At 38.1% G+C, this 13,136-nt stretch overlaps 1 protein-coding gene across 15 annotated transcripts in view; it reads right to left on the reverse strand.

Annotated features, from left to right (window-relative positions):
- The window catches only part of HECTD4 (HECT domain E3 ubiquitin protein ligase 4), a 168,933-nt gene that overhangs the window by 103,419 nt on the left and 52,378 nt on the right, over positions 1–13,136 (reverse strand). For all 15 annotated transcript variants that reach the window (XM_081546311.1, XM_081546304.1, XM_081546308.1 and 12 more), the window contains exons 5-7: positions 10,659–10,767; positions 9,840–9,978; positions 2,625–2,795 (exon numbers count right to left, since the gene is read on the reverse strand). In XM_081546311.1, the coding sequence (XP_081402437.1) occupies positions 2,625–2,795; positions 9,840–9,978; positions 10,659–10,767 (419 nt within the window). The remainder of the gene's footprint in view (positions 1–2,624; positions 2,796–9,839; positions 9,979–10,658; positions 10,768–13,136) is intronic.

The raw sequence follows: 13,136 nt of genomic DNA on the forward strand, positions 1-13,136 counted from the left end.
CCATGTGCCCAGCTCCTGGCTTCAATAATTATCACTACCTTGCCAAACTTTTAAAATCTATTCCTCTCCCCTCCACACACACAGCTCTCCAAAGTCCTGGCTTTTGCTTGTTTGGGGTGTTTTTGTGTCTGCCCTTTTTTTTTTAAACAGTTCATCACTAGAAAGGAATGCTATGCACATGGCTAGGGAGGCTTGCTTACTAGAAGACATCACTGTGGGTGATTCACTGGGGCAGCAAGTCTTTAACTTATATGAACCCCAATGTCAGTATATTGGGGTCTTTTCTCCAGGGTCATTTGGTTTCTTCAGACAATAAACATAAGGACTTTATGCCTGGGTGGCTGGCATCTGAGCACAAACGTTATGTGTACCAGGAAAGGAGATGACAGTTCCTTTAACAAACCTGCAGTCTATACCCACGTCTCACAATGGTTCTGTACCATACCTGATGCCACCAATCCTTAAGACTCTCTAAGGCTGGGTGTTGGTGAATCATCTCTCTTTCTCTTGGGAATTCACCTGAATGTATACTTTTAGTTTTGGCTTTCCCCATACTGAAGGACAAGAAGAAACACTATTATCTATCTCCATCTCCTAAGGTCAGGGGACAAGAGATACTATTTAGAACTGAGGAACAAGTAATAAAGGTTTAACTACAAGTTACAAAGATATCCTCCTCTGAAGAAAAATTAAAATGAATCAAATAAATACAGTAGGAGGAAGGAAGAAAAACAGGAGGTGAACTGAGCCAAATCCTCATCTGTCGCAGCAAAAAACAAAAAACCAAAACACAAACACACAATATATGGAGTTAGCAAATCAAGAAACAACAATGGAAGCCTTTCACTTAGAGACATGAAAGTAACCACTAGAAGAAGGAAAAGCTGACACCATTAAAGTCACTGTCTATGAGGAACATGCCAGGGATGGGGCAAGAGACTCCCACTCTCATTACGAGTCCAGATGCGCTACCTCAAACCTTAATCCATGTGCAGGTTTTCCTTTGATATGATTTTTTAAATTTAACCAAAGCATATCAGGGAAAGGGGAATTCTTTGATGTTTTTCCATTATTCTTAGGTGGTGGCAGTGGCGGTTTATTTGCTAAGTCAAATCCGACTCTTGAGGCCCCATGCACTATAGCCCGTCAGGCTCCTCTCTCCAGAAAAAAGACCTAAATCCTTTAACTAGCTGGTTAAGTTTGTTTGAAAACAATTTTCTTTCTTCCTTTTTTTTTTAAAAAAAAGACATTCCTAGTTGTACAACCTCTAGCAGATCAATTTGAAGGTTCACTGTGGCTAAGACATTTTATAAGAAAAGATCATTTTTTGAGGATACTGTGAAACTAGATAATAGAAAAAACAATGTATACTGAAAGGTTACTAGACTGACAGTTAGCTGGCAGGATGGATGACTGATTTCCCAGAACAAGTTTTAACCCCATTAAAGTTTATTAGAAATTGCTTCAGTGTCCTTTTTTTTTCCCTTCCCAGGAATGCTAAAATTCTTCCCAGAAGGAGGCTGTTAAATTACATTGTGAAAAAAAGTTCTGTTGAACCTGGCTTGGAGCAATTTTTTCTTTTACAAGTCTCTACAAATACTACCTAGACGTCTCAGTGCTGTCCAATAGAACTTTCTTTAATGATGGAAATGTTATCTTTGACATTCAATATGGTAGCCACTAGCCAGTCACATGCGGGTACTGAGTACTTGAACTGTGGCTAATGTGACTGAGCACCTAAAGTTTTAACTGTATTTATTTCTGATTAATTTAAACAGCTTCATGTGGCTACTGGCTATTGCACTGGACAGTGCAGATCTGGACTCCCATAGTTCCCAGTCTCTCCTCGCCTCAAGCTCTGCTCTCTGCACTCATCCACTCTGGCTCACTGTCATTTCCTATAACACACATGTCTGCTCCCACCACAGAGCTTTTGGACTTGTGGTATCCTTTTCCTAGAATGTTTTTCCTTCCCCTACCCCCAACTCCCTCATCTGGTTAGCTACTACATTTCCTTCACTACCTCAAATTATGTTGTCCATTTATTTGTTCACTTGATTATGGTTAAAGTTTTGTCTCTCTGCCACCACCACTCAACCCACTTACTAGTCAGGATACAAGCTCCATTTGAGCAAGGATCCTACCCCCTTGCCCATCACTGTATTCCCACCACCTAGACACCACTGTGCCTGGCTCTCAGTAGATACTTTGCCAATATCTAATGAATGAATGAGTGAATGAATGAATGATTGCTTTTCACAGTTTCAATCATCATCTCTCGGAGACTCCCAATATCCATCTGTAGACACAATCTTGCTACTGTAAGAAAAAGCTCCAGCAAGCTCATGAGCATTTCTCCTTAAAAACCTCACTGTCTACACATTAACTATTGTTATCTCCATTCTGTTGCTAGATTAACCTTCAAAAAGCCTGGCTTTACTTGTGTCATACAACTCCAAATAAAGAAACCTTCAAAACACATCCAAGAGAAAAACCAATTTTGAGGCAAGAGTGAATATACTGCACAAGTACTCCGAGTTTCTTAGGTCCCTTGTAAACCAACATAAAAAGAAAGCAAGTAAAAATGTCTCTGCAAAGACACAGGATGAGAAAGTGAAACTCACCACAAGTTCAAAAGTGTCCATGAAGACAGAATGTCCCTTAGGTGTTTTCTCATTCAGGCTGGCAGGAGACCAGATCCAATAGAAGTAAGTGCCGTCTGAAGAAAGGTGCACAGTGCTCATGGTGCTGCCAACAGGGAGGTGATTGGCTGGCATTGGCACCACCTGGCACACCTGGACAAGAAAGGGAGGAAAATTTCATTAGTGTGACACGTAAATTCTGTTTCTATCAATTCATCATTAATGCCATTAAGTCCAAGAAGAGAATTCAGTAGGCCTCCTGGTCAAAATAAAACTGACATTTATCTCTAAGAATAATATATGAAAATTACATGACAAATATATAAAACTTCATACAATAAGCCATGCAACATATTAAAAGATCCTTGAGATTAATTCAAATTACATTTTAATAGGAAAAAAAAGTATTTACTAAACACTTTAAATTCGCTTTGCATGTGTGTTTTATCAAATATTTATTTTAAAAAAAGTCTTAGAGAAATAGTACTTTCTGAAATTTCCTTAGTAAATAAATTTAAGACTTCATTATATGTAAAGGACAGGAACTATATCTTATTCATCTTTATACTCCCAGTACCTAACTTAGAGTCTAACTCAAAAATTAATAATTATGGAAGGAAGCAAAAAGAGAAGGCAAGAAGAATACAAGAGGGAAAGCAAAAAAAGAAGAAAAAGATGAAGGCACACACAAGCTCCTAACTTAGAACATGAGACCTTATTGAAATTTACCATGTCCATTAGGAAGAAAGAGACAAATAGCCATTCTCTACATTAGACATGAAGGCATGTGTTTCTAACAGCAAACATCCTTCGGTTTCAGTATAATGAATAAGTTCTGCATCATTTCACATTAAATGTGCAGTTACACACTAATTTTTATTGCCAGAGAAAAGCACTTAAAATAATAGAAAATAAGAATCAAGAAAACTGCTTTAAAAAAAAAAAAATCCAAGAATAGGAGCAAAAAAAAAAAAAAGAATAGGGACAGAACTGAAAATTCCCAAATAAAAATAATTAGAGATGGTCAAGTGCCTTCAGGGAACAGTAAGAATGACCTTCAGTTACTCCATTTCTTTGGGTGAATCATTAGTTTTCCTCAGGTTACTTTTGACCCCTGAACTCATGTTATGAACTTTTTTCCAGACTTGTTTTGTCTACCTCAAAAGTTTAAAAAGTCACAGAGTTGCTGTAACTACACTTTGAAATATGTAATGCTAATAAGTCTATAAAGTTAACAGCTACTGAGTGGCCTAAGCCACCCCCATATTGTTCCAATGCACATACCTAGTGAGAACACTGCTTTCTTGGACAACAGAGGTTTTATGAGAACACAGGATACTAACATTACTTCAAGTGTAAATCACGTTCTAAGATTAAACATCTGTTCCATTCCCTAGCTTATAACTCCATTGCAAGTAAATACAGGCAGTGTTCTCATCTATCTGAATTACTGATAGGAAATGGAGTTAATATGGCCTCTATTTATTCACTTTTTCTAACAATTTCTGAGTACCTCCAATATGCTCTGGAGATGCAATGGTGAACGACCCCAGGAAAAACACAGCTGAGAGGCAGACAAGAAAAGGTGTAACATCTCACTTAAGCCCTGGCTATGACTACTCTCAGGGCACTCACCCCACAGATGTCAACTCTAACTGTTGTGTTCGAATTTGGTTGAAAGGCAGAAAGTTGTAGCATAAAGAACTCAGACTCTATCAAAAGCTTTACAGACAAGCAAGAGCTGAGGGAATTCAGCACCACCAAACCAGCTCTCCAACAAATGCTAAAGGATCTTCTCTAAACAGGAAACACAGAAAGGATGTTTCAACACGAACTCAAAACAACAAAGTAAATGGCAACGGGATCATACTTATCAATAATTACCTTAAATGTAAATGAGTTGAATGCCCCAACCAAAAGACAAAGGCTGGCTGAATGGATACAAAAACAAGACCCCTATATATGCTGTCTACAAGAGACCCACCTCAAAACAAGGGACACACACAGGCTGAAAGTGAAGGGATGGAAAAACATATTTCATGCAAATGGAGACCAAAAGAAAGCAGGAGTCGCAATACTCATTTCAGATAAAATAGACTTTAAAATAAAGGATGTGAAAAGGGACAAAGAAGGACACTACATAAAGATCAAAGGTTCAATCCAAGAAGAAGACGTAACAATCATAAATATATATGCACCCAACATAGGAGCACCACAATATATAAGGCAAATACTAACAAGTATGAAAGGGGAAATTAACAATAACACAATAATAGTGGGAGACTTTAATACTCCACTCACGCATATGGATAGATCAACTAAACAGAAAATTAACAAGGAAACACAAACTTTAAATGATACAATAGACAAATTAGATTTAATTGATATTTACAGGACTTTCCACCCCAAAACAATCAATTTTACCTTTTTCTCAAGTGCACATGGAACTTTCTCCAGGATAGATCACATCCTGGGCCATAAATCTAGCCTTGGTAAATTCAAAAAAATTGAAATCATCCCAGCCATCTTCTCTGACCACAATGCAGTAAGATTAGACCTCAATTACAGGAAAAAAACTATTAAAAGTTCCAACATATGGAGGCTAAACAACACGCTTCTGAATAACCAACAAATCACAGAAGAAATCAAAAAAGAAATCAAATTATGCATAGAAACGAATGAAAATGAAAACACAACAACCCAAAACCTATGGGACACTGTAAAAGCAATACTAAGGGGAAGGTTCATAGCAATACAGGCGTACCTCAAGAAACAAGAAAAAAATCAAATAAATCAACTAACTCTACACCTAAAGCAACTAGAGAAGGAAGAAATGAAAAACCCCAGGGTCAGTAGAAGGAAAGAAATCTTAAAAATTAGGGCAGAAATAAATGCAAAAGAAACAAAAGAGACCATAGCAAAAATCAACAAAACTAAAAGCTGGTTTTTCGAGAAGATAAACAAAATTGACAAGCCATTAGCCAGACTCATCAGGAAACAACGGGAGAAGAATCAGATCAACAAAATTAGAAATGAAAATGGAGAGATCACAACAGACTTCACAGAAATACAAAGGATCATAAGAGACTACTACCAACAGCTATATGCCAATAAAATGGACAACTTGGAAGAAATGGACAAATTCTTAGAAAAGTATAACTTTCCAAAACTGAACCAGGAAGAAATAGAAGATCTTAACAGACCCATCACAAGCACGGAAATCGAAACTGTAATCAGAAATCTTCCAGCAAACAAAAGCCCAGGACCAGACGGCTTCACAGCGGAATTCTACCAAAAATTTAGAGAAGAGCTAACACCTATCCTACTCAAACTCTTCCAGAAAATTGCAGAAGATGGTAAACTTCCAAACTCATTCTATGAGGCCACCATCACCCTAATTCCAAAACCAGACAAAGATGTCACAAAAAAGGAAAACTACAGGCCAATATCACTGATGAACATAGATGCAAAAATCCTTAATAAAATTCTAGCAATCAGAATCCAACATCATATTAAAAAGATCATACATCATGACCAAGTGGGCTTTATCCCAGGAAGGCAAGGTTTTTTTAACATCTGCAAATCAATCAATGTAATACACCACATTAACAAATTGAAAGAAAAAAACCATATGGTTATCTCAATAGATGCAGAAAAAGCCTTTGACAAAATTCAGCATCCATTTATGATAAAAACCCTCCAGAAAGCAGGAATAGAAGGAACATATCTCAACATAATAAAAGCTATATATGACAAACCCACAGCAAACATTATCCTCAATGGTGAAAAATTGAAAGCATTTCCCCTAAAGTCAGGAACAAGGCAAGTATGCCCACTCTCACCACTACTATTCAACATAGTTTTGGAAGCTTTGGCCACAGCAATCAGAGCTGAAAAAGAAATAAAAGGAATACAGATAGGAAAAGAAGAAGTAAAACTCTCACTGTTTGCAGATGACATGATCCTCTACATAGAAAACCCTAAAGACTCTACTAGAAAATTACTAGAGTTGATCAATGAATATAGTAAAGTTGCAGGATATAAAATTAACACACAGAAATCCCTTGCATTCCTATACTCCAATAATGAGAAAACAGAAAGAGAAATTAAGGAAACAATACCATTCACCATTGCAACAAAAAGAATAAAATACTTAGGAATATATCTACCTAAAGAAACAAAAGACTTATATATAGAAAACTATAAAACACTGATGAAAGAAATCAAAGAGGACACAAACAGATGGAGAAATATACCGTGTTCATGGATTGGAAGAATTAATATAGTGAAAATGAGTATACTACCCAAAGCCATCTATAGATTCAATGCAATCCCTATCAAGCTACCAATGGTATTTTTCACAGAACTAGAAAAAAACATCTCACAATTTGTATGGAAATATAAGAAACCTCGAATAGCCAAAGCAATCTTGAGGAAGAAGAATGGAACTGGAGGAATCAACCTGCCTGACTTCAGGCTCTACTACAAAGCCACAGTCATCAAGACAGTATGGTACTGGCACAAAGATAGAAATATAGATCAATGGAACAAAATAGAAAGCCCAGAGATAAACCCACGCACATATGGACACCTTATCTTCGACAAAGGAGGCAAGAATATACAATGGAGAAAAGACAATCTCTTTAACAAGTGGTGCTGGGAAAACTGGTCAACCACTTGTAAAAGAATGAAACTAGAACACTTCCTAACACCGTACACAAAAATAAACTCAAAATGGATTAAAGATCTAAACATAAGACCAGAAACTATAAAACTCCTAGAGGAAAACATAGGCAAAACACTCTCCGACATAAATCACAGCAGGATCCTCCATGACCCACCTCCCAGAATATTGGAAATAAAAGCAAAAATAAACAAATGGGACCTAATTAAAATTAAAAGCTTTTGCACAACAAAGGAAACTATAAGCAAGGTGAAAAGACAGCCTTCAGAATGGGAGAAAATAATAGCAAATGAAGCAACAGACAAACAATTAATCTCAAAAATATACAAGCAACTTCTGCAGCTGAATTCCAGAAAAATAAACAACCCAATCAAAAAATGGGCCAAAGAACTAAACAGACATTTCTCCAAAGAAGACATACAGATGGCTAACAAACACATGAAAAGATGCTCAACATCACTCATTATTAGAGAAATGCAAATCAAAACCTCAATGAGGTATCATTTCACACCAGTCAGAATGGCTGCTATCCAAAAGTCTACAAGCAATAAATGCTGGAGAGGGTGTGGAGAAAAGGGAACCCTCTTACACTGTTGGTGGGAATGCAAACTAGTACAGCCACTATGGAGAACAGTGTGGAGATTCCTTAAAAAACTGGGAATAGAACTGCCATATGACCCAGCAATCCCACTGCTGGGCATATACACCGAGGAAACCAGAATTGAAAGAGACACGTGTACCCCAATGTTCATCGCAGCACTGTTTACAATAGCCAGGACATGGAAGCAACCTAGATGTCCATCAGCAGACGAATGGATAAGGAAGCTGTGGTACATATACACAATGGAATATTACTCAGCCATTAAAAAAAATACATTTGAATCGGTTCTACTGAGATGGATGAAACTGGAGCCCATTATACAGAGTGAAGTAAGCCAGAAAGAAAAACAACAATACAGTATACTAATGCATATATATGGAATTTGAAAGATGGTAACGATAACCCTATATGCGAGTCAGAATAAGAGACACAGATGCATGGAACAATTTTATGGACTCTGAGGGAGAAGGTGAGGGTGGGACGTTCTGGGAGAATAGCATTGAAACATGTATATTATCGTATGTGAAACAGAACACCATTCCATGTTCGATGCATGAGACAAGGGCTCAGGGCCGGGGCAACGGGATGACCCAGAGGGATGGGATGGGGAGGGAGGTGGGTGGGGGGTCCAGGAAGGGGAACACATGTAAACCCATGGCTGATTCATGTCAATGTATGGCAAAAACTATTACAATATTGTAAAGTAATTAGCCCCCAACTAAAATAAATAAATTTATTAAAAAATAAATAAATACTCAAAATTTGTCACTTCCTAAAAAAAAAAAAAAAAAGAACTCAGACTCTAGAGCGGATGGGTTCAAGTCCTCTTGCTGCCATTACTGTGTGCCAAGATACTTAATCTCTCTGAGCTCACTCGTCCACTGAAGGACAAACACTTACTGGATGCTTACAATTGCCAGCCTCGGGTGTCTTAACTGTAAGATGAAACTGCCGTAGTTATACCTCCCAGGTAGGACATGTCAACTGCCCAACCCAGGGCCTGGCACAGAGAGACATGGTTATTATCATTATCATCAATCAAGTGCCATGGTTACATTCTAGGGACACAAATATGAGTAAGACAGTGTCCAAAACTAAAGGTGTGTGTGGTCTTGGTGAGTAGTTCCACAGGAGAGCAGGTGATTTCAATACAATGTGGCAAGTAGCATCACAGAACGCTACCAGAGCACCATGGATGAGTCCGATCCTGGGCACACGATGATTTTATCTAAACTCACTTTAAAGCTCCTGTTCCCACAGAAAGGCTGTTTAGAACAAATTGAATAAGGGAAATAATGTCTTTTCAAAATAGATGTAGTTTAAAAAAAAAAAAAGGCTGGTATTTATAACATCTTTGACTCCCTAGAATTTTTTTAAATCAAAGAAGTTTGTCCTGGGATGATTTGGGAGACTGCAGTTGATGTATACACACTATTGTTACTATGTATAAAATAGATAACTAATGAAGACATACTGTATAGCACAGGGAACTCTACTCAGTGCTCTGTGCAGGAACCTAAATGGGAAGGAAATCCAAAAGAGAAGAGGTACACATACACATGTAGCTGATTCATTCTGCTGTACAATAGAAACTAACACAACTGTTGTAAAGCAACTATAGTCCAATAAAAAGTAACTAAAAAAAAAAAATCTGTCTTTGGCCTTAGAAACTCTAACAGGGCACATTCACTCAGATCATGTGGGAAAACTTAAGACATTAGAGAAAAAACAGAATGCCCAAAACAATGACAGTTAAAATGATGTCACTCTAGCAGGGAACTACTTCTGTAACGTCTTACGGAAAAACCCAAATGAACCCAAGGTATCAACTGTGTTATTCCTTCTGATCATGTCATGAACTTTGCTTACCATCTCCAAAATATAAAACACAAAGCCTTGGTGTTCTGTTTACCTGAAGGGTATTCTGGTCAATGACCTGGAAAAGGGAGTGAGGTTTATTGTCAAAAGATACAGGCCGGTGGAGAAGACTGCCACTGCCAAAAGCAAGCCATCCTGGTTCCAGCTCCTCGTTCCGGCAGTACACAAAACCTCTGCGGGGGAAAAGGTACACAGGCTAAGTCAGCAGGTCAGGTCTGACACCCAACAATGAGCTACCACAGACAAAATGGTATTTTCCTCCTCATTTCTTTTCAATGACTAAGTATACAAAACATCTGAAGGATAATAAACATGTTAACTTTGAGACTGACAAACTATGGCAAATATTAATTTCCCACAACGAATTGAGAGGAGAAAAGGTTGGGGAAACAATCTAATTAAATATACATAAGGATCTCAAACTGTGGTTTCTTTTGGCAGCAATTCATAGATCTTATATCTCAACTGAAAAAAAAAAATCACTGCTGATCCAATGTCAAATCCAAGGACAAAAAGACTTAACTAGAAATATACCCACTTTTTGACATGGAGAAGTCATTAATAGAGAAATTCTGATCATGGGAGATTTTTGGCTAGAAGCTACAAACAATGATCTTAGGGCTACCAAACTCAATTTTTATAGAGTCAAAAACAAAGCTGAAATGCATTAAGAGAACCAGGAAGAGAAAGTGACAATAAGAGAAAACCAGAATCGTATGAAGTCATTCAGATTTGTTTAGTCACTAGTCAGTCTACAGGGAGTTAGCACACACTCCCAGGTGTCTTCATCACAAATTTACGTAATGAGGAAAATGTTCCAGCCAAATTATTCAGCAAGTTCCATGCAACTGACCTGAGAGTACCATGTAATCCAGACCCCAATTTGCTTACTCCTCTTCCAACTGAGTTAGTAGTATACAGGTAAAGACCATCTGCCGTGAGACAGCGTCCCAAGTCAGCATCTGAAATCGTTTTTTCACAGGTAAATTATATACATGCTTTTTCTAATGAAATTATAAACGTGCTTTTTCTAATGAAAAAGCCATTAGGAGGCTGAGTGAAAGATAATTTCCCACTTTTAAAATAAGTGCTTCTTGAGAACTCCCTGGTGGTCTGGTGATTACGACTCAATGCTTTCATGGCCAGGGCCCCAAGTTTGATCCCTGGTCTCAGAACTAAGATTCCCACAAAAATAATAATAATAAAATAAGTGCTTCGTTGTGACTTCCAGGGAAGACAGCTCGAACTCCTAAATCAAACTTCAAAATGCATGTAGGGTCAGGGACCAACATCAGGGAAAGAGGTCAGACAGTTATTATCAGGAGACTCTGGTTCAGTCTGCCAAAGATTTTTCTTTTTTCTTTCTGAATAGCAAAAATTCATTCCTAACTCTAATCTGAAATGACTAAGAATACAATACTTTCCCTAAGGAGTGCATAATAAAAAAAAGATAGGAGATTCAAGAGTTTGGGACACTTATTAGTTGACTTTGGACCTCTCTGAATTTCAGTTTCTGCATCTCTAAGATGAAGACAGTATGTACCTTAAGAGTGACTGTGATGGTTGAATGAGACAATATAAGCAAACACCACACTGCTCTCTGGTACAAAACCAGTGCCCCTTAAATGGCAAATTTGATATTATATTGATAGACTAATGATAATTTGAACTAGAATCTGCTCCTTGTGGATTTTCCATCAAGAGATCCTAATTTTAAATTTCTGGAGTGTTGTGCTCAGTTGCTTCAGTCATGTCTGACTCTTGCGATCCTATAGACTGTAGCCCACCAGGCTCTTCAGTCCATGGGACCCTCTAAGAACATTAGAATGGGTTGCCACGCCTTCCTCCAGGGGCTTTTCCTGATCAAGGGATTGAACCCACGTCTCCTGCTTTGTGGATAGATTCTTTACTGCTGGGCCACTGGGAAGCCCAAATTTCTGGAATGACCCAGTACAAAAATATAATATTGCTTCTATTTAAAATCAGCAATTATATTTCCCTTTTGGTATATCTTCCCCAAGCTAAAACAAAGTTTCTCGCTGAATGATAGTAAATGGTTTACTAAAACATTCTAGAGAATTTACCTTAAAAAAAGAACATATAAATAAAACATGCTTATTTTCAAAATCAATCCACTTACTATGTTTAAGTGGAGTTTCTTTACTACTTGTCGTATTAGAGGAAATTCAATGTCACAGCACTCAAATTGGTACTGAGTATGTGGTTGGGAAGATCCTCTGGAGGAAGGAAATTGCAACCCACTCCCGTATTCCTGCCTGGAGAATCCCATGGACAGAGGAGCCTGGTAGGCTACAGTCCATGGGGTCGCAGAGTCAGACGTAACTGAAGCGACTTAGCACACATGCACATCCACATGCGATTATCCTAAAAATTCAGTCTACTGATCCGAGACAACTGAGACTTGTTCCTGCTGGTTCTTCAAAAAACGGTTAAAGTAGGTCATCATTTTAAAAATACTAATTTCATTCCTTAAACATTTTAACTTACAACTTATAAATAGACAGTTATTCACCACTATTTAGATTAAAGTCAAGGCCTTTTGAGTATGGATCTGACAGGCAGTGGGAGTGAAGGGGACAGAACAATAAATAAGATGGGCCAGAGCTGACACTTGCTGAAGCTGTTTACTATAGAATTTACTATAGAATTCTTTCAATTTCTGTGTATGTTGAATGTTTCCAGTATTAAAAGTTAAATAAGATTATTTTTTTAATTTTTATAAGAAAAACATCCCCTAGCCAGAAGCAAAACCAAAGGTACAAGAGACTGAAAGGCATACAGATCAGCTTGATACCATCATCCTCAGTGAGAAATTACATGTCCGTGAGATTCTCTAGGCAAGAATACTGGGGAGAGTTGCCATGCCCACCTCCAGGGGATCTTCCCAACCCAGGGATCAAACCCATGTCTCTTATGTCTCTTGCATTGGCAAGTGGGTTCTTTACCACTAGTACCACCTGAGAAGCCCAAAAGGACTAAAGGAGAGAGTGAAGAAAGGGGTTTTGGTTTTGTATGAATTTGCTTATTTCTTCCCATAATGTTTAAGAACTTCTTGGGCACTGCAGGTTTTCACTTCTCCTGTGACTCTAATTGAGTCAGTGAAGGTGGTAACTCACATCCCAAAGTCTTGCCTGCTCCTCTCCTCACTTTAACATGACTATCCGGGATAAACAGTGGACGATGGAAAGGCACAGGCACCAGACAAGAGATGCGGGGTGGCCCGTCGCTGAGACTGCACCCCTTGCCCGTACGGTTATCTGAGAAAGTTGCCCCCATCGAGAGAATGAAATGAAAGGGTAGGGAGAATAGA

The sequence above is a fragment of the Giraffa tippelskirchi genome, chromosome 11, assembly GCF_054371585.1.
Source record: "Giraffa tippelskirchi isolate mGirTip1 chromosome 11, T2T-mGirTip1v1.2.pri, whole genome shotgun sequence".
In the NCBI taxonomy this organism is placed as follows: domain Eukaryota; kingdom Metazoa; phylum Chordata; class Mammalia; order Artiodactyla; family Giraffidae; genus Giraffa; species Giraffa tippelskirchi.